At 40.0% G+C, this 20,671-nt stretch overlaps 2 protein-coding genes across 12 annotated transcripts in view; one reads left to right on the top strand and one right to left on the bottom strand.

Moving 5' to 3' along the window:
• Nucleotides 1–2,609, bottom strand: part of PAN3 (poly(A) specific ribonuclease subunit PAN3) — a 112,808-nt gene extending 110,199 nt beyond the window's left edge. For 3 of the 11 annotated variants that reach the window (XR_012511613.1, XM_074377980.1, XM_074377979.1), the window contains exon 1: nucleotides 1,757–2,608. Coding sequence is in view for 9 of the 11 variants with exons in the window: in XM_074377980.1 (XP_074234081.1) it covers nucleotides 1,757–2,177 (421 nt within the window). In the remaining 2 variants the exon portion in view is untranslated. Of the gene's footprint in view, nucleotides 1–1,756 lie in introns of all 11 variants that reach the window. The other 8 variants (XM_074377973.1, XM_074377975.1, XM_074377972.1 and 5 more) reach the window with 6 other exon arrangements.
• A 68-nt stretch (nucleotides 2,610–2,677) lies between these two features.
• The window catches only part of FLT3 (fms related receptor tyrosine kinase 3), an 85,001-nt gene continuing 67,007 nt past the window's right edge, over nucleotides 2,678–20,671 (top strand). The window contains exon 1 of the mRNA XM_074377971.1: nucleotides 2,678–20,290. The gene's annotated coding sequence lies outside the window, so the exon portion shown is untranslated. The remainder of the gene's footprint in view (nucleotides 20,291–20,671) is intronic.

Here is a 20,671-nt window from a genome sequence, read left to right as displayed (position 1 = left end):
GCAGAAAAGAGACTTAGGCTTCATTCAAGCCCGACAGAATCCAACTACATAATGCAGTTACCTAATGAAATAACTGCTAAATGACTAAATGTTAATTTTAAAATGCCTCTTACCACTCCTGCCAGTCCTCTCAAGACCCTACATCCCAGACAATTATTTCCCTTTTCTGAGATATATGAAGGATCCCCACCTTCAAGCCATCGCTAGTATTTCTCCTCCACCTCCCATTTTCACCTGTCCTATCTTTCATGTCCCAAATCTACTACCTCTGTGATTAGAAAATCCTAGAAATATCATGTAATAAATCAAATCCCAGCATTTCTGAAAGTGCTTCCTCCTGTAGGTAACAAAACTACTGTTCAGTTTAATTGCTTACTAATCAAACATTACTCTTGCATTAATTTGAGCCACAACTCAATATACTCAGCAAGTTTACCTTGAAAATGCAAAGTTGCTGCTCAAAAGTGATAACATTCCACAAACAAGATAACCATTTTTACAAAACATTTTAAGTTACAAATTAATCTTCTTAGCGTATCACCCTCAGGAAATATACTGCACTAAAATCCAGCCCACCACAGCAAAAAGAAACAGACACAATCTTTTTTCAAAAAAACACAAATCTCCTCATTGAGCAAATTAAGTGCTAAAGCATCAAGCCAAGTTTACAGTTTAAAAAACAAAAAAGACAAAAACGTTCTGACGTCCAAGTTCAGCTGCCTATCAAATGATTTTAAGATCTAAAAACTGTCCAGAATTCCCAAGAAAGCAGGACTTTCCCATTTGGTTGAGAAATGCTCAATACATCAGAAACAAAAAAGGAAAAAATTTGACACTTGCTCTACTCTTTCCTTCAGGGTAACATTCTGTAAACTAGATCCCACTTACACTTAACTATAATTGTAAACTCCACCCACGAACAACTAAAAAGTTGCAAGTCAATAGATAACAACAAGGGAAAGAGTAAAAAATACAGTCCTAAGACATCCGAACTCAAGGGCTCAGTCGCACACCCCTGGTGGCTCTCAAAGGCTAACAGTTCGCTTGATACAAAGCAGTGGAAGACAAGATCCTGACACCCCGCAAACTTCTTCCAGCTTTTGGGAGATCTATATTGAAATGCAAGTCTTGTGAAATTCCTACTCTCAACTCTCGACTAAACCCAACCATACTGTAAAAGCTGCTGTCCCTTCACTCCTAATCCTTAGAAAGCATTTCCTGCCTGGAAAACCTCTGTCCCAGCAGCTTTCCACAAACTTTTTCCGTTCGTTCGACCTACTCCAGGAAGCCTAGAGCCCGCCCTCACCTCCCGCCCCTACCCACACACACCCACTAGGGAACCTCCGCGCTCGGCCGACTGCACTCCACACGGGCACGCAAGACACATGTGCCTGCAAACCCAGCCCCTTTCCACACCCCCCGGAAACGACACCCCCTTTCCCACACCCCGCACGCCACAGCCCATCCCCCTTCCTCCCCGCCCCCACTCCAATCACCCCAGTCCACCACCCACGTTCCCGGGAAGCCGGCCTCCCCTCGCTCCCGGGCTCGCCGACGGCTGTGGGGAGGGGAAGCGGGAAGAAGGACGGAGGGCTCAGCCCGGGCCTAGGCCTCCCAGACCGCCCAGGGAGGCGAAGGCAGGGACCCGCGAGCCGGGCTCGCCCGCAGGGCCTCATCCGGCCCCCCTCCAGCCCCAGGCCTTCCCTCCGCCGCCGCCCCAAGGCCGAGGCCGCCCTCCCGCCCAGACCACACTCACTTGCCAACCGCGGTCCATCGAGGACGCCGCTGCCACCTCCTCCGCCGGCCGCGGCTCCGGCCCCCGGGCCCCCCAGGTCAGGCTTCTTGGGCCCCGGCGGCGGCCCGGCTCCCCCTCCCGGGACCGCTCCGGGCGGAAAGCCGGCCACGGGCGCGCCCGCCAGAGCCAGGGGGACGCTGTTGCTATGGAGGCCGAGGCCCGGGGCAGCCCCGGCGGCCGGGTCCTCATGCAGGAACTGACACTCCTCCCCGTAGAAGCAAGTCTTATCCTTGGCGTAGTAGCGGCAGTACTTCAGCTTCACTCCCGCCGCCGCCCCGCCGGGGACACCCCCGACCCCCGGCGGGGCCACTGCCGCCGCCAGCGAGGGGGAGGAAGAGGAGGCGGCGGCCGAGGGGGGCGGGAGGCCGCCGCCACTGTTCATGGCAACGCCGCAGCCTCGTCTTCCGCTGCCGCCCGAGGAGTCGCCGCCGCCGTCGCCACCATAGACCGGGGAGGGGAGGAGGACGCCGCCGGTGCCGGAGAAAAGCCTGGGCGGGTGGGTCTGTCCCGCTGCGGGAGCCGGAGCCGCCCGGGGAGCGGGGGGAGGGGAGAGGGGAGGGAGGAGGGGGTAGGAAGGAGGGAGGGGAGGGGGAGAGTTGGGATTCTCTCTCACTCACTCTCTCGTTCTCTTTTCTTAAAGGGGCCGCGCGGGACGACGGGGTGGGCGCGCGGGCCCAGACGGGGACGCCGAGGGCGCGGGCCAGGGGAGGGGCAGCGGCGGCGGCGGACGGGCGGGGAGGGCAGAGGGGCCGGTTTATTTTTAAATTCTGCCTCCACTCGCTCTCTCGCGCTCTGGTTCCTCCGAGTTGTTTATTCCATTTTCCTCTTCCTGAGACGGCCGTCGCTGCTGCGCCTGCGCGGCGAGGCGCGGGGGCTTGTGGGTAGCGAGAGCGCCAGGGAAGCCTCGCCGGGCGTCGGGCCCCCGGGGCATCCGCGAGCCGGCGGCGGTTGGACGGGAGGTCCGCCGAGCCGCTTGGCCAAGTTCTCACGAGACGAATGCCTTCCGTTTTTGTCTATCCTCTTACTTAGAAAACCAGACGTCATTTTTTTTAATTGAAAAGGCAAAATTAACAATGTGAGCGGTCATTTTGACGGTCCGCACCTGGGGACGGAGCCAAGCCCTTGCTCTGTCTGAAGAAGAGCTTCGTCTGTTCGCCACACTTCCGCGCCCTCATTTTTTCACCACCCTCTTTTTCCTTCCAGTTGAGGGTGCTGAGAACTACAGGACTGATTGCGTTAACTTCTGGGCCTTTCATCCAAAAATCGAACCGAAGAAGGTTGATTTAGTCAAACCCCCAGCTGAGTGCAGCACCTGTTTTCTCTATTTATATTATTGAAAGCCTGCAGTAAAATATTGTGAAAAAGTAAGATGCCACCTGGGAACGAGGCTGCCTTGACAGCGGCAGAAGGTTCATTTGTAACTGCGGTTGGTTTCTCTTCTCCAATCAGCTCCGTCTTGATGAGGAATTCATTTTTAAAGTGTAGTTTATGCCTCAGTGGTCTCTGATGTTCTGCTCTGCCATATTTAAAAAGGCAATTTTAAATTTTCAGGGATTTTAAAGAATTGCTATGAAGGAAAAATAATTTTAACATTTTAGTTTCCTCTGTGAAGGGTTTTCTAAAAAGGCAGTTGGAAGGGGGATGTTTGCTGGCAGTATTTGGGGAGTTGTGGCAAACAGTAGAGGTCGCAGGAGAACGGATGTAAGCTGGGGTGCCATGCTGCAGAAAGGGGGGAAGTGGAGTCCATAGACCGCAAACGGGTAAGCATGGTGATGTTCCTTAGCCAAATTCAAAATAGTAGTAACTGTCTTATGTCTCTGTTTAAAAACATGTTCACATGTATATGTATTCAACAGATATTTATTAATGCCCATTACGTGTACCAGGAACTGAGCTGGGAGCTGGGGAAGTAGAAGTAAACAAGGTGCAGTCTTGTCTGAGTTCAGATGGCTTGTTTATACTCTGGTTGGAGAGGCACAAGATTCACAGGTGATTACAAACCAGTGTCTTAGGTGCTAACCTTATGACATTAACCACTAGAGGATATTAAAGATGCTAGACTTCCTGGAGGAAGTTGATACTTTAATAGTAAAGAGTTGAGAATATCTGCTTTGAATTCACGCAGATCTGAGTTTTGCAACCCAGTGCCTATGCTTAATAGCTGTGTTACTCTGGGTAAGTTGCTTCACTTCTCTGTGCCTAATCCTTAAGCCAGGTAAGAATAATACGTGTTTCATAAAATAGAAACCAATAATGTATATGAAGTGTCCCATGCTTAGTAAATATTCAGTAGGTTGTAGCTAGTAGTAGTATTGCTGCTACTAGTAGTTAACGTATGAGTACAGGAGGGAGCCTTCCCGGCAAAGCAAACAGCTTGTGCAAAAGGCTTTGAGGTGAAAAAGAGCTTAGATTGTTAGATTGGTGATAGTGGAGAATTGAGCAGGGACCATAACACAGAAGTCCTTGAAAGGCATGTTAAATGATTAGACTTTTTCTTGAGGGCAATAGAAAGTTATCACAGGGTTTTAAAAAGTCAAGAAATGACATCAGATTTCCCTTTAAAAAGAAAAAATTGATTCTCTTAAGAAACTCATGAGGAAAGTAAGGAAGATGGGCTATCACCAATTTGTAGATGAACAAACCCAGGCCTGGAGTTACCAGCTTGTAAATTGCAAAGCCAAGGCTTAATCTCAGACCTTCTGATTACAAAACATGTGCTCTTCCCATTACACATTTTACCATTTCTACATGAGCATATATGTCTATCGATAGCTTGGAAGGGAAAGTGGTTCTGTGCTGAGACAACAGAGATTCATTAAATTCATGCCAAATTAAGCATGTCATTCAAACCTTTATCAAGAATCTACTGTGTACTGTGTACTGAGCAAGTTTTGCGCTGGGCTCTGATACACAGAAGTGTGTCAGATACAGCCTTTGTCGTCATGAGTTAGTGCAATCGTGAGAGAAATGCCAAAGATAAAGTAAATCATTCCTCAGTACCACACTGAGTACCACGTTTGACAGAGTTCTATTAAATCCTTGTGAAGAAGATGGAGAAAAGTAGGCTCAGATTCCATGATTAAGTGACTTTAGTATTCTGATTAGTCATAATCAAAATGTTAATAAAGCTGGCTTTGCCTCTCCTTAAAGAATATCCAGAGTATTGATGAATTGATACTTGTCAGCTTGCTCTTTACTGTCCTCCTTTAGACTGTCCTTAACCTATTTTTAGGGAAAAAAATGTTATCTACTGCCTAGATGAAGAAATATATAGCATATTTAGCAGATCTGCAATGTGTTGCAAAAACAGGGAGGATAGATAATGTGATAAATGACAGGTTAGGATTTGTCAGTTTCCATCATCTGGAAACATGGAGCAGTGCTAACAAAATGAAACCTAAAATAACATGAGGGAGAAAAAAGCAAACGGGCACTTTAATACATCACTGATGATACAACCTCACCCACCCCTCAACCCTGCCTCCTCAGAGCAAGTTAGCAAGGTTGTTTCAAAGGCCTTTAAAATTTACATCACCTTTGAACTATTGAACTAAAGTTCAAATACATTCTAAGAAAATAACCTTAAATAACAAGTTTTATGCTGCAATATTACTTATGAAAGCTAAAAAAGAGAAGTTGAAAACAACCTGAATTCTAAAATGGGAATGGTTAAATAGTAAACTGTCCACGTTGAATATTATGGAGCCATTAAAAAGCCATGAATTGTGCAACAGTGTTTATGATACAGTGTGAATATTTAACATGATACAAAATTGCACATGCTGTTTTATTGTAATGGTGTAAACAGTAAAACTCTAATAGAAATAAAGGTTAAAGTAACTGCCTTAAAACATTAGCAGTGGTTTTAAGACAGTGGTAAGATGACAGTACGTTCTTCCTAACTTTTCCTCTATTTCCCAGATTTGTATCATGAACATATATTATTTCTATAATAGAAAAATAAACATTAAATTTGTAGTGTAATCTAAACCTTTTAATGCTGAGGAGTACACGGATGTTTGTTACAGTGTTCTCTGTATTTTTTATTTCGTTTTGTTTTCAAATAAATTATGAAGATAAGCTGAACACTTGGTCATTTCTTTCAATTTTCACTAGTCGAGTGTTTCTCAAAGTATATTTCATGGAAGTCTGGTTTAAGAGTATATTAATCAGTATTACACAAAGAAACAAGTTCTGTTGTTGCAAAACTTTGGGAAACTGAGTTAAGCAACTTTACTTCAGGTCTTTTTCAGAGCTTTTAATGTGTTGATATGTTATAATTCCCTAAAAGCGGGACTTAATATGCAGAGTTAACCAAAATTTTTACCACTTTTTTCAGAACACTTTTTACTTTGAGAAACACTGTCCAAGTCATCTGCTTTCTGATTTTCCCTCTGTTTTAAAATTTGTCCACATTCTTCAGTTTGCCATCCCGACCATGCTACCCTGCTTTCTATTTCTGTCCAGCCGTAAAAAGGAAATGCTACCTCAGCTCATCAGAACAGGGGGCTCCTTCCACCTGGGACAGTCCTTTTGCTCCAAACCTCCTCTGACATTTCCTTAGGAATCTTGTCATTCCCCATCCAATATCTTCTCTTTTCTGACCCTCTTCTTAGTATATGGATATGTAAATTTAAATAATTTTTAAGACCTTTATTCCTTCCTGTTGTGAACGTCTTGTTATCAGAAACAAAAGTGTTTTTGTTCTGTTTTTAAAAGTCCCAGAAACAAACACTGCTAGTAAGCAGGCTGACTGATACAGCCACATTGGAGGGCAATGGGCAATACTTATAAAACTGTTAAACATCTATACCCTAGTCCCAGCCGTGCCGCTCTTGGTATCTCCCCTAGAAAAGCACTTTAGTGCTCAAAGAGGCATACACCCAGTGCGCATTCGAGGCATTGTTGATAATAGCGAAATTGGAAATAACCTCCATGTTCATAGATGGGTCTATATGTACCATGATCCTTGAAGACCTATTGTTGAATGAAAAAGGCACAATGCAGATAAATATGTGTAATATAGCACCTTTTCTGTAAAACCATTAAAATATTTCCTATAAGAATATATATAAATGTATACAGAAAAGACTGGAAGGATAAACATTAAATTGCTAACAAGATGGGGGTCGGGAGTAGTGATCAAAGAGGATTTCATCTGTAATATTTCACACTTCAGAAGAAGGTGTGCCTGCTTTTGTAATTAAAATTTTATTTTAAAAATTCCCATTGGTTTCCCTCTTTTGCCTTGTCTTCACGAGCAATTTATTTGAATCATCCATTCATAGCCAGTCTCTTCATCTCCCATTCATCCCTTAATCAAGATTAATCTGACATTTGCCCTTCCTATGTTAAAATATTTTTTTACAGGAGCCACCACTGATAATAGTTAGCAAATTTATTACATACTTTTCAGCCATTTTATATTTCCTCTGTAATATTCAATGGCGTTAACCATTTTCACAGCACTCCTCTCTCCTGGCTTCCAATCACCTCTTTCTCTTGTTTTTCCTGCGTTTTTAGCCCCTCGCTAATGTTTCCTCTGCCTCTGCCACTCAGTGCCACCTGCTTGGTAGGCCTTGCAGAAATATTTGTGAAATAACATTTCAAGTAATTCAGTTATTATAATTCCAGACAATTCACAAGTTATCCTCTGAGCTTTAAGCTTATATGGTGAACATGAAATATAATGTTAATGAGACAAAAAAGAACACTGGATTTGGAATTAAAATAACTGATTTGAAACAGTTTTTACTGCATTATACCCTTGTGGCTTTTAGCAAATCTCTTAACCTCTCTTAGCTTCAGTTTCTTAATTTTTTAAATGGAAATAATCCTTACTTGATGGGACTGTCCTGAGGATTCAATGATACAATGAGAACCTCATGGAGAAAATTATCTCTCTGCCACTAGGTAGACAAAGTTTTTATTTGAAAAGTAATTTTAACCACCTCTCTGTATAGAAGGCATTCTACTTCTTATAACTTTTATTACCTTTAATATTATTTCTTTTAGCTCTCTCTGTCTCTCTCATGCATCCCTTAACTTATATGATGATGATGTTGGCAATTGCTGTAATGATGCTTCAAATTCCATAATGTTTCACAGCTTACAAAAGCAGCTAGGCGTGTTTTTCACTTCTCCTCCCAACTATCCTGTGAAACAGTTAAAATGAGGATATTATGTTAATATTGGGATTCTGAGACTTTGAAAAGATCTATAAAGTTCTATGACTTGCCCCAAAATGAGTCAGCTTAGGCTCTCTAAACTCCCATGTTCTGTGATCTTGCTCTCCTGAACTGCAACCATCTCATTAGAGTTAGTTGCTCAGGCCACCAAAGGGGTAGGAACCACCCTGAGGGGTCTCAGCTGTTCTTCCCCAGACTCTTAAACAGAACGTGGAAACAAGGTTAATGGAAAATAAAACGACAAAGACTTTCAGTTTGGATTAGGAAGAAAAGAAGAAAACTGTATGTGTATCAGGATTCCATCAAAGACGCAAAAGCACTATGAGCGATAAAGAACAAGGGGCCTGTTACAGAGATCAGAGACCCCACGACTGGGGGGGGGGGGGTCCCTGCAGCGCCGGCGTCTGCATCAGGTGCAGAGCTGAAGCCACCAGGGGTCATCCTAACCAACAGTGTGGAAGGACCGCTGGACGTGAACAAGGGCAGGGGCAACCTGGAGCCGAAAAGGGCACCCAGGATTCCCGAGGACAAACTGGAACCTGATCCGTTTCTCACTGACCTCAGTGGTCATTGTGGCACTGCACGTGCACTTGGCCCAGGAATCAGAAAAGCTGAAAGAAGAAGCTGAAGGAACTTCAGGCCCCAGCACTTCCCCGCACCAGGAAGGCCAGCTCGCACATGGTAACCCGTGTGCAGGCGGCCACAGTGCCTGGTGCCCTGCCCTGGCGGCTCTTCATCTTCACCCTCTGGGTCACACACAAACTCCTCTTGTGGTCAGCACTAATGGAAACCATACTGGGAAATAAATTCTGCTAAATACAAGTTCCAGTTTGGCTAATTTGACAGTACAGAAACCACCACAGTCCATGATTTATCAACTTGGTGTCTGCATTCTTTTTCTTTAAATATCCTTAAAATAAAAATAAAAATAATAGTAGAGTCATGCTTCCAGCTTAGATGATCAACTAACCTTCATAAACTTAAAGCAAGCAATTCTGTCCCCAAAAGAGGATACAAAATTTCCTTGTCCATCTTTCGGTGATACTCACTCCCAGCTGAATCACACTCTCCTAATAGCCTGTAACTTAAATACTATGTTATAAGGTTAATTACTGTTATTAAATATTTTAACACAAGTCATGTTAAATGGCAGGGGAATGGGAGAGGAGAGGAAAAAGTTGTTTAATATGCACAAATATATTCAAATCAAAACAAGAAATAGCTACTTCAACCCTTGTTTCTATAACTTAGTCACGTGGCCATAGCTTTATGTTACTTCCACGTGGCTCGCCATGGGTGCAGACCCCAAATTGCAGTTCTCTGCTGATCCTGAATAATCCCTGATAATAAAAGATGAGTGTATTCAGGAATGAAAGGGTGGTTTAATAGTTGAAAATCAATGTACTCTACCACATTAACAGAATAAAAGAGAAAAATCATCTTAATAGTCACAGAAAAAAACATTTTATGAAATGTTTTTGAATGCCCATGATAATAAAAAAATAAAAAAACCCATAGCAAACTAGTAATGGGAAAGAGCATATTTAACCTAATAAATGGTATCTATTAAAAAATAAATCCTATAGCAAATAGCATATTTAATGGTGAGATGTTGGAAGTTTTCCTTTGGAAATCAGGACGTTGGATGCCCGTTATAACCACTTACATTAACATGGTACCAGAGATTCTAACCAATATAAAAAGGGAGAGAAAAAAAGAATTAAGGATTGGAAAGGAAGAGATAAAACAAAAGAGCTGCAGAAATTATGTATGTGTATCATTGATACACAATTTTTGATTGTCGATACAAGATCAACATGCACAATTCAATCATATTTCTGTGTACCAGCAAAAATCAGAAAACTGAAATTTTAAAAATGATATAATTTATACAGCCATACCTAGAAACAATTCTAATAAAATGTGTGGAAGACCTCAAAACATAGAACCATAAAGCCAGTTAGAAAAACATGAATTATGATTAAAATTATCTAAATAAGTAGACATAGCAGGTTCACAGATTGGAAATATTAAAAAGATACCAATTCTCCCCAAATTACTATACAAATTTAGTACAATCTTAGTTAAACCCAAATAGAATGTGTGTATGTGTGTGTGTGTGAGAGAGAGAGAGAAAGACTGTTCACTACAGATCAGTGAAGAAACTGTTGTCTTTTCAATAAGTGATGCTGGTTTGATTAAATATCTATATATGAGTCGGGGGGGAAGAAAAGAAATTTGAAACTACCTCGCACCACTTAGAAAAATAAACTTAAGGTAGATTACAGATTTAAAATTAAAGCCATAAATCTTCTTGAAAATAACACATGATAGACTATCTTCATGACCCTGACGTAGCAAAGATTTCATGAACAAGACATAAGACATTAACAAAAGGGAAAAGCATGAAAAATACATTAAAATTAACATCTTAATCTTTAAAGTGAAAAATGGGAGTGGGATAAAATATTATAACATGTATAACCAATAAAGGGCTTGTAAACATAGTATATAAAGATCTCCTCCAATCAATAAGACAATGATAAACAACCCAATAGAAAAATTAGCAAGAGACTTGAAAAGCACTTTCCAAAAGATGACATGCAAAAGGCCAATAAGCATATGAAAAGATTTTTCAATGTCATTAGTAATCAAAATGAAAATTAAAACAAAAATGAATACTAACAACATAGATGACAAAATGGCTAAAATTTTTTAAGTGATAATACCAAGTGTTATTATCAAGAATTGTAGAGTAGCTGAAATCTTTATATACTACCACTGGAAGTTAAAATTGTTACTACATTGGGAAACAGTTTGGCAATATCTATTAAATTAAACATTAGCAGGCACAGAAATTCAACCCCTTGGTGAATTCCCAATAGAAATGCATACATGTGCATCAAAAGGCATGTACATTATTCCTAGAAACATTGTTTATTGTAGGCCAATACTAGAAAAAAATGCGTATATATATCATATACACCATATTTTCTTTATCCAGTCATCCGTTGATGGACATTTAGGTTGCTTCCATGTCTTGGCTATTGTAAATAGAGCTTCTGTGAACATTGAAGTTCAAGCATCTTTTTGAAACAATTTTTAAGTATTAATGAAGATTTCCCACTACCATCCCATCAAATTCACCAAGAAGCCTCTCAAATATTTTCCCTTATTTTCAAAAGAAAATGAAGCTAAGAATAGTTAAATAATTTACCTAAGATCATACAGCTAAGTTCAGAGAGCCATGTTCAACCTAGACAACCTAAATTTGAGAGCTCTGCTCTGTTTTCAGTACCCCATACTATCTCTCCAGCAGAATGAACATTGTTATTCCTTTTCCCCAAATACATCCCTCCCATTCCACCTATCTCCGCTTTCCCTTCTCTGTTCTCTCTCTCCCAGGTAGGGGTAACTGCTCTGTAGTCAGGTGTGTATAATTAGGTGATTTTTGTTTAGGCCAAAAATTCATAGTGCATCAAGGAAAGTTGAGCATATTACGTAGAAGATATAATTCCTCATTAAAGGTATTCTCATGCTAGAGAGCAGTTTTTAAATTTGATTATCATTTTCAAAAGTAAAGAATCATCAAAGTAGAGACATAGTTGTGGTAACTAATGTTAGAGGAATAGTTAATTGTGGGTTTTTACTGCCCCTGGGATTTGAATTAAGCATATGTGCAAGGGAAGATTCTTAGAGGACATCGATTTTGATAGTCATATACAAGATACTTGCCAGCATTTGTGGGCTCAAATTTTTCTTAAAAGCTAATGCATACAGCTAGAACTGTTGTCTCCTCAGCATACAATTCTAGTAGGATTATGTACACTTAATAATCATTCTGGGCAAAAAGTAAATGCTTATTAATTATTTAATCTGGTACCATTAATAATAAATGGCAATTTTTAAAAGTCAAGGTTTGTAAGAGAAAGACCTATACTCGGGAGCAAAAATGGTTCTTCTCAGTATGCACATGCTAGGAAAGAAGAAAAGAATACTGGCCATCAGTATCTCCAGAGCAGCAACTCAAACCACCACCTTGAGATTTCCCTAAGACTAGCTGACAGGAGGGTGTCAGGAGAGGGAAATAACTGTTCTGCCTGCAAGGAGAGGATAAAAGAGGAATCGAGTTGTAAGCATTCACATCTCTGTATTTGAAGATTTCATGCTCTGACCAGAGGTAGTTTTACTGCGAAACTAATGAGGTAGAACTTGCAAAGCACCCTGCTAAGGCTTTGGGAGGGGCCCAACACTGTGTTCCCATGGCCACATGTATTTATATAATTTTCAAAAGTGATATATTTTAATCACAAGAGCTACAACAATTGTCTCTTTCCATTGAGACTTCCCCTTGTGTTGGGTTATGTTGGTGATATATTTATGTAATTTAGGTGTAAGTGGGATATATTTATGGGATTCATAGTCACTTCCACATATAATAAAGTCATTGATCGTCATCCACGTAATAGGAATGGCTCCCAAGAGCACCCCTACCTCCCAATGCCAGCTCGCCATGAACCACGACACAAAGATCTAGGACCAGAGGTCACATTGCTTTACAGAGCATGCAGTATCCAGGTCATGGAGGAGAAACAAGATTGAAAATGTGCAAATCTGGAGCCTAATCTGTAGAAAATTCCTCCAGCCATCAAACATGTGAGATTGTAAACTGGAGGCTTTGCTTCTCATCAACACCTAGTGAAAATGGAAGTCTTCTGGTGAGAGGGTAGAGCTCAGTGGTAGAGTACATGCTTAGTATGCACAAGGTCCTGGGTTCTATCCCCAGTACCTCCATTTAAAAAGAAAACAAAAAAGGAAGTCTTCTCCTTTTGGACAACTTACACAACTGTAAACAACCCATTCATTTTTTTAAAAATGGGAGTGACCCAAAATAGAATCTGTCAGAATCCCTGTGTTTGCTGGACAAAGCCTATAGCAGTGTTACAGATGGCAAGCATGTCTCGTGTGAAGTTACATGTTTTATGCCTCTATAATTGAATTGATTCTTAATATGTATCTTATACATCCTTTCATGACAAAGTCTGGTGGTTCTAAACAAGATGGCATGCAAAACTGGCACCAAGGCAGGGAAATGGCACTGAAATCTTACTGCTCATATGTCAAAAAATTTCATTGAGATTTTCCCAAGTTTGACAATGGTTCTAAAAACTGACATGGCATAACCTCATGAGTTGTGATGCAGAAATTTTAACCTAGTAATAAAAAAGATTTGATTGTTTTATAAAAGACTCAATTCTCTCTCTATTCTCTCTATAGAACATGATTTTCTAAAAGCAATGCCATGAAAAGAGATAATCAAAAATTATGCAGCCAAATATATATATGTATAACTGATTCACTTTGCTATGCACCAGAAACTAACACAACATTGTAAATCAACTATACTTCAATTTAAAAAATTATACAGCCAGAAAAGGTAGGAAAAATTAATATACACATATGTCAGGCTGTTAATTATTAATTAAAATAATTTTTAAATGGAAATAAAATTGCCTTGATTTTGTGACATCTCTGGTATTTGTCAACTTTTTAAAATCTATCATTTGTAGGAAGATCTTTTCCAATTCTAAATAAATATTTACTTTTGTGTCTAATTTTATAGACATTTGTAAAGTTAGATTTTTTTAAAAGAATGTTCCCCAAATTACACATGATTTAGGTTGCCCCCAAACGTGGATCCTCCCTTTGGCTCTGACAAGGGAAAAAATATCCCAGGACTTAGAAAGTGATAGATCTACATAAAAGAATGAATGAATGAATGAAATTATGAACCAATGGAAAGTGAAACCTGCCCACTGCTATAGTCCACTATTCAGAAGACTAGTTTCTCGTAGACTATGCGAATACACTTGGGCATCCTATGTTCTGGGCTCTCTTTGCTCCTCCCTCTGGACTGTCTCCCTAGGTGACCTCATTCAGCAGTCCCATGGCTTAAATACCATCCACAGACTAATGACTCCCAATTTTATATCTCCCAAATTATCGCATGAGTCAAAAATACAAATAAATGAGTGTCATCAAAGAAGTTAAACATTTCAGAGGGACTCTCTGATGACTCAGATTTCAAATTTCACTGTGCAGATCATACTGTCAGTCAGTCTGCAGGTATTAATATAAGTAAAACCACATAAAACTGAAAATTCTCTGATTGTTACAAACATAATTATTCCTAACAATTCTTTTTCTGGAAGAAATCTCAGGCAGTCTTTTGCTTTAATTCATGGCTAATTTAATTGGTGAAATATTGTTGCAAAATTAATTCACCCAGCAACTATTTATTGAATGTGGACTCTACACCAGGGCTGTGCTGTGAAGTATGGTGCCCACCAGTCACTTGTCACTGCTGAGCACTTGAAAGATGATCAGTGCAATCAAGGAATTAAATTTTTAAATGTATGTGTTTAAGTTTAATCAATTTGTTTTTAAGAATTGATATTCAATTCAGTTATTGGAAAACTTTTAAGTATGTTTGAAACAACTTGGGTACGTAAATCAACTTTTTCAATTCTAAATTTTATGAAATGCAAATACAGTTCAAGTATTTATAAATACAAATTTAGCATCCAAGTTGAGATATACCGTAACTAAAATACACACTGGATTTTGTACACACACACCAAAAAAAACCCACTAAAATAGCTAATTAATTTTTGTCTTGATTACATACTGAAATGATAGTATCTTTGATATTTGGGGCTAAATAAAATACATTATTAAAATTAATTTCACCTGTTTATTTTTCTTTAAAAGTGTGGCTACTAGGAAATTTCAAATTACATACGTGGCTTGCATCATATTTCTGTTAGATGACTCTGTGCTAGAGACCTCTAAGGTGGAGTCAAAGATGATTTCCTCTGTTCCTTGATCTCAAGAAAGCAACCACTTCAGTCTCAGTTAGCCGGAGCCATTTGCTCTCATCAGCTTTTTCAGCCATCAGTCACACCAGACATCCCAACCAGTACACAGATACAGGCTATTGGACCTAAAGATGGAAATGTGGATGGAACAACACGAATGCATTCATCCTCCTAAAAAAGGGCAGCCCAAGGGAAACTTTAAATTGATGTTAGAATAAAAATATAATTATTTTTATACAATTACTAGTAAATTCCAGTAAATTTCCAATAAATTCTCACTATTCTTTATTTTCAAACCCACTTCAACTTCTCCTTTCGGAGAATTTAATAATTTCCTGCTTTACAAAGTCCCGGGCATTTTTCAATTCCCTAAGAAAGGGGGGCGTATTAGTTATCTATTGCTGCTTAACCGTTTACCCCCAAATTTAGCAGCCTAGAACAAGGAACAGCTGCTATCTCCTGGCCTCCAAGGCCAGGAATCTGGGCGTGGCCAGGTCGGCCCCTCTGGCTTAGTCTCCCACTGGCTGCGTCAAGCCGGGGCTGCAGGCCACTCTAGACTTGACTCAGGGAGAATCGCCTTCTGAATTCACATTGTGCGGCTGCTGACAGGCCTCCCGCTTGTCCTCACTGGCTGTTGGCCAAGCCCTTGGTTCCTTGCTGCTGGGCCTCTCCACGGGGCAGCTTACAACAGGGCGGCCGACTTCCCTTAGAGCACGAATGAGAGAGGAGAGAGGACAGGCAAGATGCAAGCCTCACCCATCCTGTAGCCTCATCTCCCAACAGCATCCAGTCACTTCTGCCATTTTCTGTGTGTTAGAAGTGAGTCATTAGGTCTGGCCTACCTTCAGGGGAGGTTATTACACAAGGACATGAGTACCAGGAGGTGGGATGACCCTTGGGACCATCTTAAAGGCTGTCTACCACAAGGAGCACGTTAGTTGTGAGCCATTTGAACTTTAACCAAAACTGGTTAATGATCCTTTGAATAACTGAGACCGATTTCAAGGAAAGTCTTTAGTTACAGTGACTCTTTCGTCATCGTTAACCATAAATCTGCCGATGTAACCAAATGTTTTTGATACCTGTGTATATAATATTGTAGACATTTGGTGACTATTTGCTGAAACACTGGGATTTTTAGAATTATGTTTATGATTAACGAGAAAAAAAATCCCAAAGTATATAAAATATGGCCCATCCCCTAAAGTCTTAATAGCATCATTAAAATTCTCTGAAACTTGTATTTTAAAAATCAACAGCCAGAGGTGCCCAGGAGTGGTTTTGCTCATAGGCGAGTAAAATTAGTCCCCCCCAAGACTCTTCCATGTTATTGGCAAGGTTTAAGTATTTCTGCTGCCTTTCCAGGGCACAAAAACGTGCTGCTCTGAGAATGACACCCAATCCCCATTTCAGATTAAAGGGCTCATATAAAATTGCTTCCCCTCCTTCCATGTAACTAACTCTGCTCTCACTATACACCCTGACAGGAGTTTTCCTTTGTGACCAGACTCATCCAGGGATCTTCTCCCTACAGGGCCAGCACATAGCAATCATTCAGATTGATGACAGAGCCCTTATATTTCTTTCTGTCAAACCATATTCTTCCCTTTCCTTCCTTTAAAGTTCTACTGAAGCTCACCTTCCAGACTAACCCCAGCAGATTTTTAATCACAAAAATCTGATCAGACTTGAATGAGGTGCAGACCAGGGAAGGATTGGAAGGATTGGTATATTGAAATTTAAGTTTTCAGAGGTAGAGGATTTTCAAGGTGTAACCATGACAATGGACTGGTAGACCTTGATCAAAGTTGTTGGCGGCAATGGTGTGAATATTCTTCCAGGGTGGATGGTTGGACGGGTGTACAACTTCATAACAGCTGGATGGAGAGATGCAAAGAAATGAAGAGAGTAACTAGATGGGGGTGCAACTTGATTCAGGAAACGAAAAGTTGTGTAAGAAGCTACAGTTAGAGAAGGGTGGCAGTGGTCAAGAGGAGTACAGAGTGTACTGGATTTTAATTTAAACCAAAAAAAAACCAAAAACATGGTTTGAAGAAGTGATCAGCCAAACAGAGACTGGCCTGTGTGAGTTATTCTGAAAGATGCACCCAGGTTCTCACCTCCTGAAGCCAACTATATAATCTGTGATTCTAAGCACCTATCACAGCCGGTCTGAGCTTCTCTTGTCAGATAAGTAAACTTGCAACTCTGGGAAAATGTAAAAATCCGTTTTTATTTATTTTTAAATTAACCATTTTATTTTGGGGGAGGAGTAACTTGGTTTATTTATTTATTTATTTAAGTAGAAGTTCTGGGGATTGAACCCAGGACCTTTTGCATGCTAAACACCCACTCTACCTCTAAGTTATACCCTCCTCGCTAAAAATAAGTTTTTAGATGGTAAAAAAAAAAAAAAAAAAGATGCCAAATCATAATGTTAATATTTTTGTCTAGGTGTTGTAATAAGTTTTGTAGTCATTGTTATAATTTCCATGTTTTGTTCATGACTTTGAGATATTTGATATGCTTAAGAGAATCTGACAGATTTAGGTTTTTTTAAGTGAAATACACAGAAATATTTAAATGGTTAAATTTATAATCAATGTTTAAGCATTTAAGGAAATCTGATCGTCAAATCTACAAGTTTTGCTTTATTATGAGTGTAAATACTCTAAATGCTGAGGAAGTTTGATTAGGCTTTATTAGGTATTTGAGGTGCTAAAGAGGGATAATTTTACTGAATGTGTGACTTATGGTTTGAAATGTCTAGGAGAATTGGATAAAACTGCTAAGTGTTTAGGGGAATTTAATAATAAATTATAATGACTAATTTAAATTTATAAGATAAATATTTACTAAGTACAAGTAACAATGAGTGCTTTAAACTACAAGACAAACCATATTAGATTTATAAATAAAGTAAGATTTGCACATTGAGCTCAAAAGCTTCAGAAAGCTAAGTTCTAAAATTTGCAACCATAACTGAATATTAATTAAAATAAAAGTAGCTGTAAAATGTCCCCAAAACACTGATTGGTTAAATAAATTATGATTCATCCATATGATGGAATTTCTAACTATTAAAAATAATTTTGTAGAAAAATCAATGTGGACAGCATTTGATTTTTTTAAAAGCGAGCTATAAAAGAGTGTGTATAAGATGCTCCTATTTTCTAAGAATATTAATTTTTTAAAATGTCTATGTATACATACGTGCATAGAGAAAAATTTGGATGGACTAACATTAAATTGTCAGCAGTTACTAGTTGGTACTTACAGGTATTTGTGTATGAGTGTGTACTTTTCAATTTTGAGGGATATTGAAGATATATACTTCTGCTAGAAAAAGAGAAAAAAGAAAGAGATAATAGTGCAGAAGTGACAATGAAGAACTAGGAGAATGCCCACATCCCAGGCTCCACCACACAGGTGTCCCTCAGTACCCACAGGGGATTGGTTTCAGGACCCCCACGGATACCAAATTCTGAGGATGCTCAAGTCCCTTATATAAAATGGTCTGCTATTTGCATATAACCTATGCACATCCTCCTGTATACTTTAAATTACTTCCAGATTACTTATAATACCAAATACATGTAAATAGTATGTAAAGAGCTGTAAATACGTTGCAAATGATATGTAAATAGTTGCCTGGGTGTGTTAATTTCGTTTTGCTTTTTTGATACTTTCTGGAATTTTTTGCCTCCAGTATTTTCCCTCCATGGTTGGTTGAATCTTTGCATTTGGAACCCTCGGATACAGAGCCCACAGATAGAGAGGGCCGACTGTGTACAGAATCTGGGGAAATAAGCAGCATCTGAGAGGACTGCAGACGAAGCAGTTTCCTTGTGGGTAAAGCCAGGTTTCTAAGACCCAGAGGTGGAGGAAATGTTTTATAGAGAATTGACCACACTTTCCTTTGTGACCCTGTTATGCCTGCCACATTTCTGTCAAAGCCATTGTCACACTTTGGTGCAAGTATTTATTTATTTGACTGTCAAGCCATATTAGATTACACACCTCTTTGTATATAGAAACGGAGTCTCACCTAGGTTCTTGCACAAAGAAGGCATTTAATAAATGAAAGAAGGAATGGAAAAATAACTATTTCTCTTATTTCCTCTCTACTTGAAAATGTAGACTCTGATTTGAAGACCTCCTCCCCCTTAAAAACCAACCTGCTCCAAAATATTTCCTTACCAGCTTGCCAGAGTGACTGAAATTCTCCTGATCGAAGTAAGCTTTTATAGTTAAAGTGCTGTCTCCAAAGATTCTTTTTTTAAATATATTTTTATTGACTCTTGAATTCTGTCCATTCCCAGGAATGGCGGAATGATCGTGACTGTTGAAACTGAGTGATGGATACATGTATCATTATATTGTTCCCTCAATTTTTGTGTATGTTTGAAAATTTTTATACTAATAAAAAGTGTTTCAGAAACCTGTCCAAAAATTCAACAAGCCATGCAACAAATAGTTAATGATTTGTGAGAGCATACCACATGCTAGTCATTGCGTTAAGGTCTAGGAGTACAAGTTAAGGGTGTGGATAGTAGTGGGTCAAACACAGTGCCATATACAGTCATGGGGAACTACAGGCTATACCTAACTCACAGCTGCGGGGAGGTGGGGCTGATAGTTTGAGCTGTCCAGAACAAATCTAGTTGGGGAATAGGAGTTAGGCAGACTGGAAGTGGTAAGGAAAATGGTGGGAAGGGGAGATGCTTCATTCCAGAAACAATACCAAGCATCAGGACATGGCAACCAGGTAGAACATAATGAATTTGGAGAAACTGCAGATGGAGAACCCGGAATCTTTGGCATTGAGAGGGTACCAAGAGTAGACGTGATGACCCGGAGGGTGGAGGGGAGAGTGGGGAGAAGGCTTTAACTCCAGGACAGAGAGAGAAGGTGGAGCCAGCAAAGAAGATTGAGAAGGTATTATCTGAGAGGTAGGACCATAAGAGAGAATGGTTGGAGTTAACAAGACATTAGCAGCTTAGCTGGCTACCTTCTAAGAGAAGTCTGAAAGAATAAAAACTAAGGCTAACGAGCTTTGCATGGGCATGGAGGAGTGTGGAGAAAGAGATAAAGAGGAAAGTGCCCTGGGTAGGCAGGGAGCAGCACGAAGACCCTAGGTGAACAGGTTTGTGCAGGAGAATGTACGACCGATAACTAATTAGCATTCCCTTTTCCTCCATCGACCTCTTGACACTGAGCCGGAGTGACTTTTTCCCCTGCCCTGAAGATTGTTTCCTTTCTTCCATCATCATCTGCTCCGCCGACTCACCACCTGGACCCCGAGAGGAACAGAAAATGTCACCAGCTTTACGGTTATCATCTTGTTATCAGACACAAACACATTTTCATTTTTTTGAATTATCTCCCTTCAAGAAACTACAAGAGAAATAAGGAAAAAAGAACAAAAAGTGAGTGAAACAGAGGCACAGAACTCTGCAAAAACAACATAAGAACTCTTTGTTAGTTACTGTTTTCTTGAAATGTGAACGAGTCTAGGACAGCTCTCAACCCCCTTCTCTGAGAACCGTATGAGATGGCTGGGAGAGTTCCCTTAGTTGGGTTGGATCCTGAATCAAATGATTTCTTTTTTAAACCCAAGGTTACTTCTGCTGTTGACTTTTGCACACATATAATTCTGTTTCTTTCTTCCTTTTTTTTTTTTTTGTTAAAAAAATACATTTACTGAGATAAAATCCCCATGCCACCAAAGTCACTCACTTAAAATGTACAACTCAGTGGTGATATTATATTCCCAGAGTTGTGCAACCATCACCATGACCTCAGTTAAG

This window comes from Camelus bactrianus, chromosome 14 (genome assembly GCF_048773025.1).
Source record: "Camelus bactrianus isolate YW-2024 breed Bactrian camel chromosome 14, ASM4877302v1, whole genome shotgun sequence".
Classification (NCBI taxonomy): domain Eukaryota; kingdom Metazoa; phylum Chordata; class Mammalia; order Artiodactyla; family Camelidae; genus Camelus; species Camelus bactrianus.
This window is presented reverse-complemented; position numbering and strand designations above follow the sequence as displayed.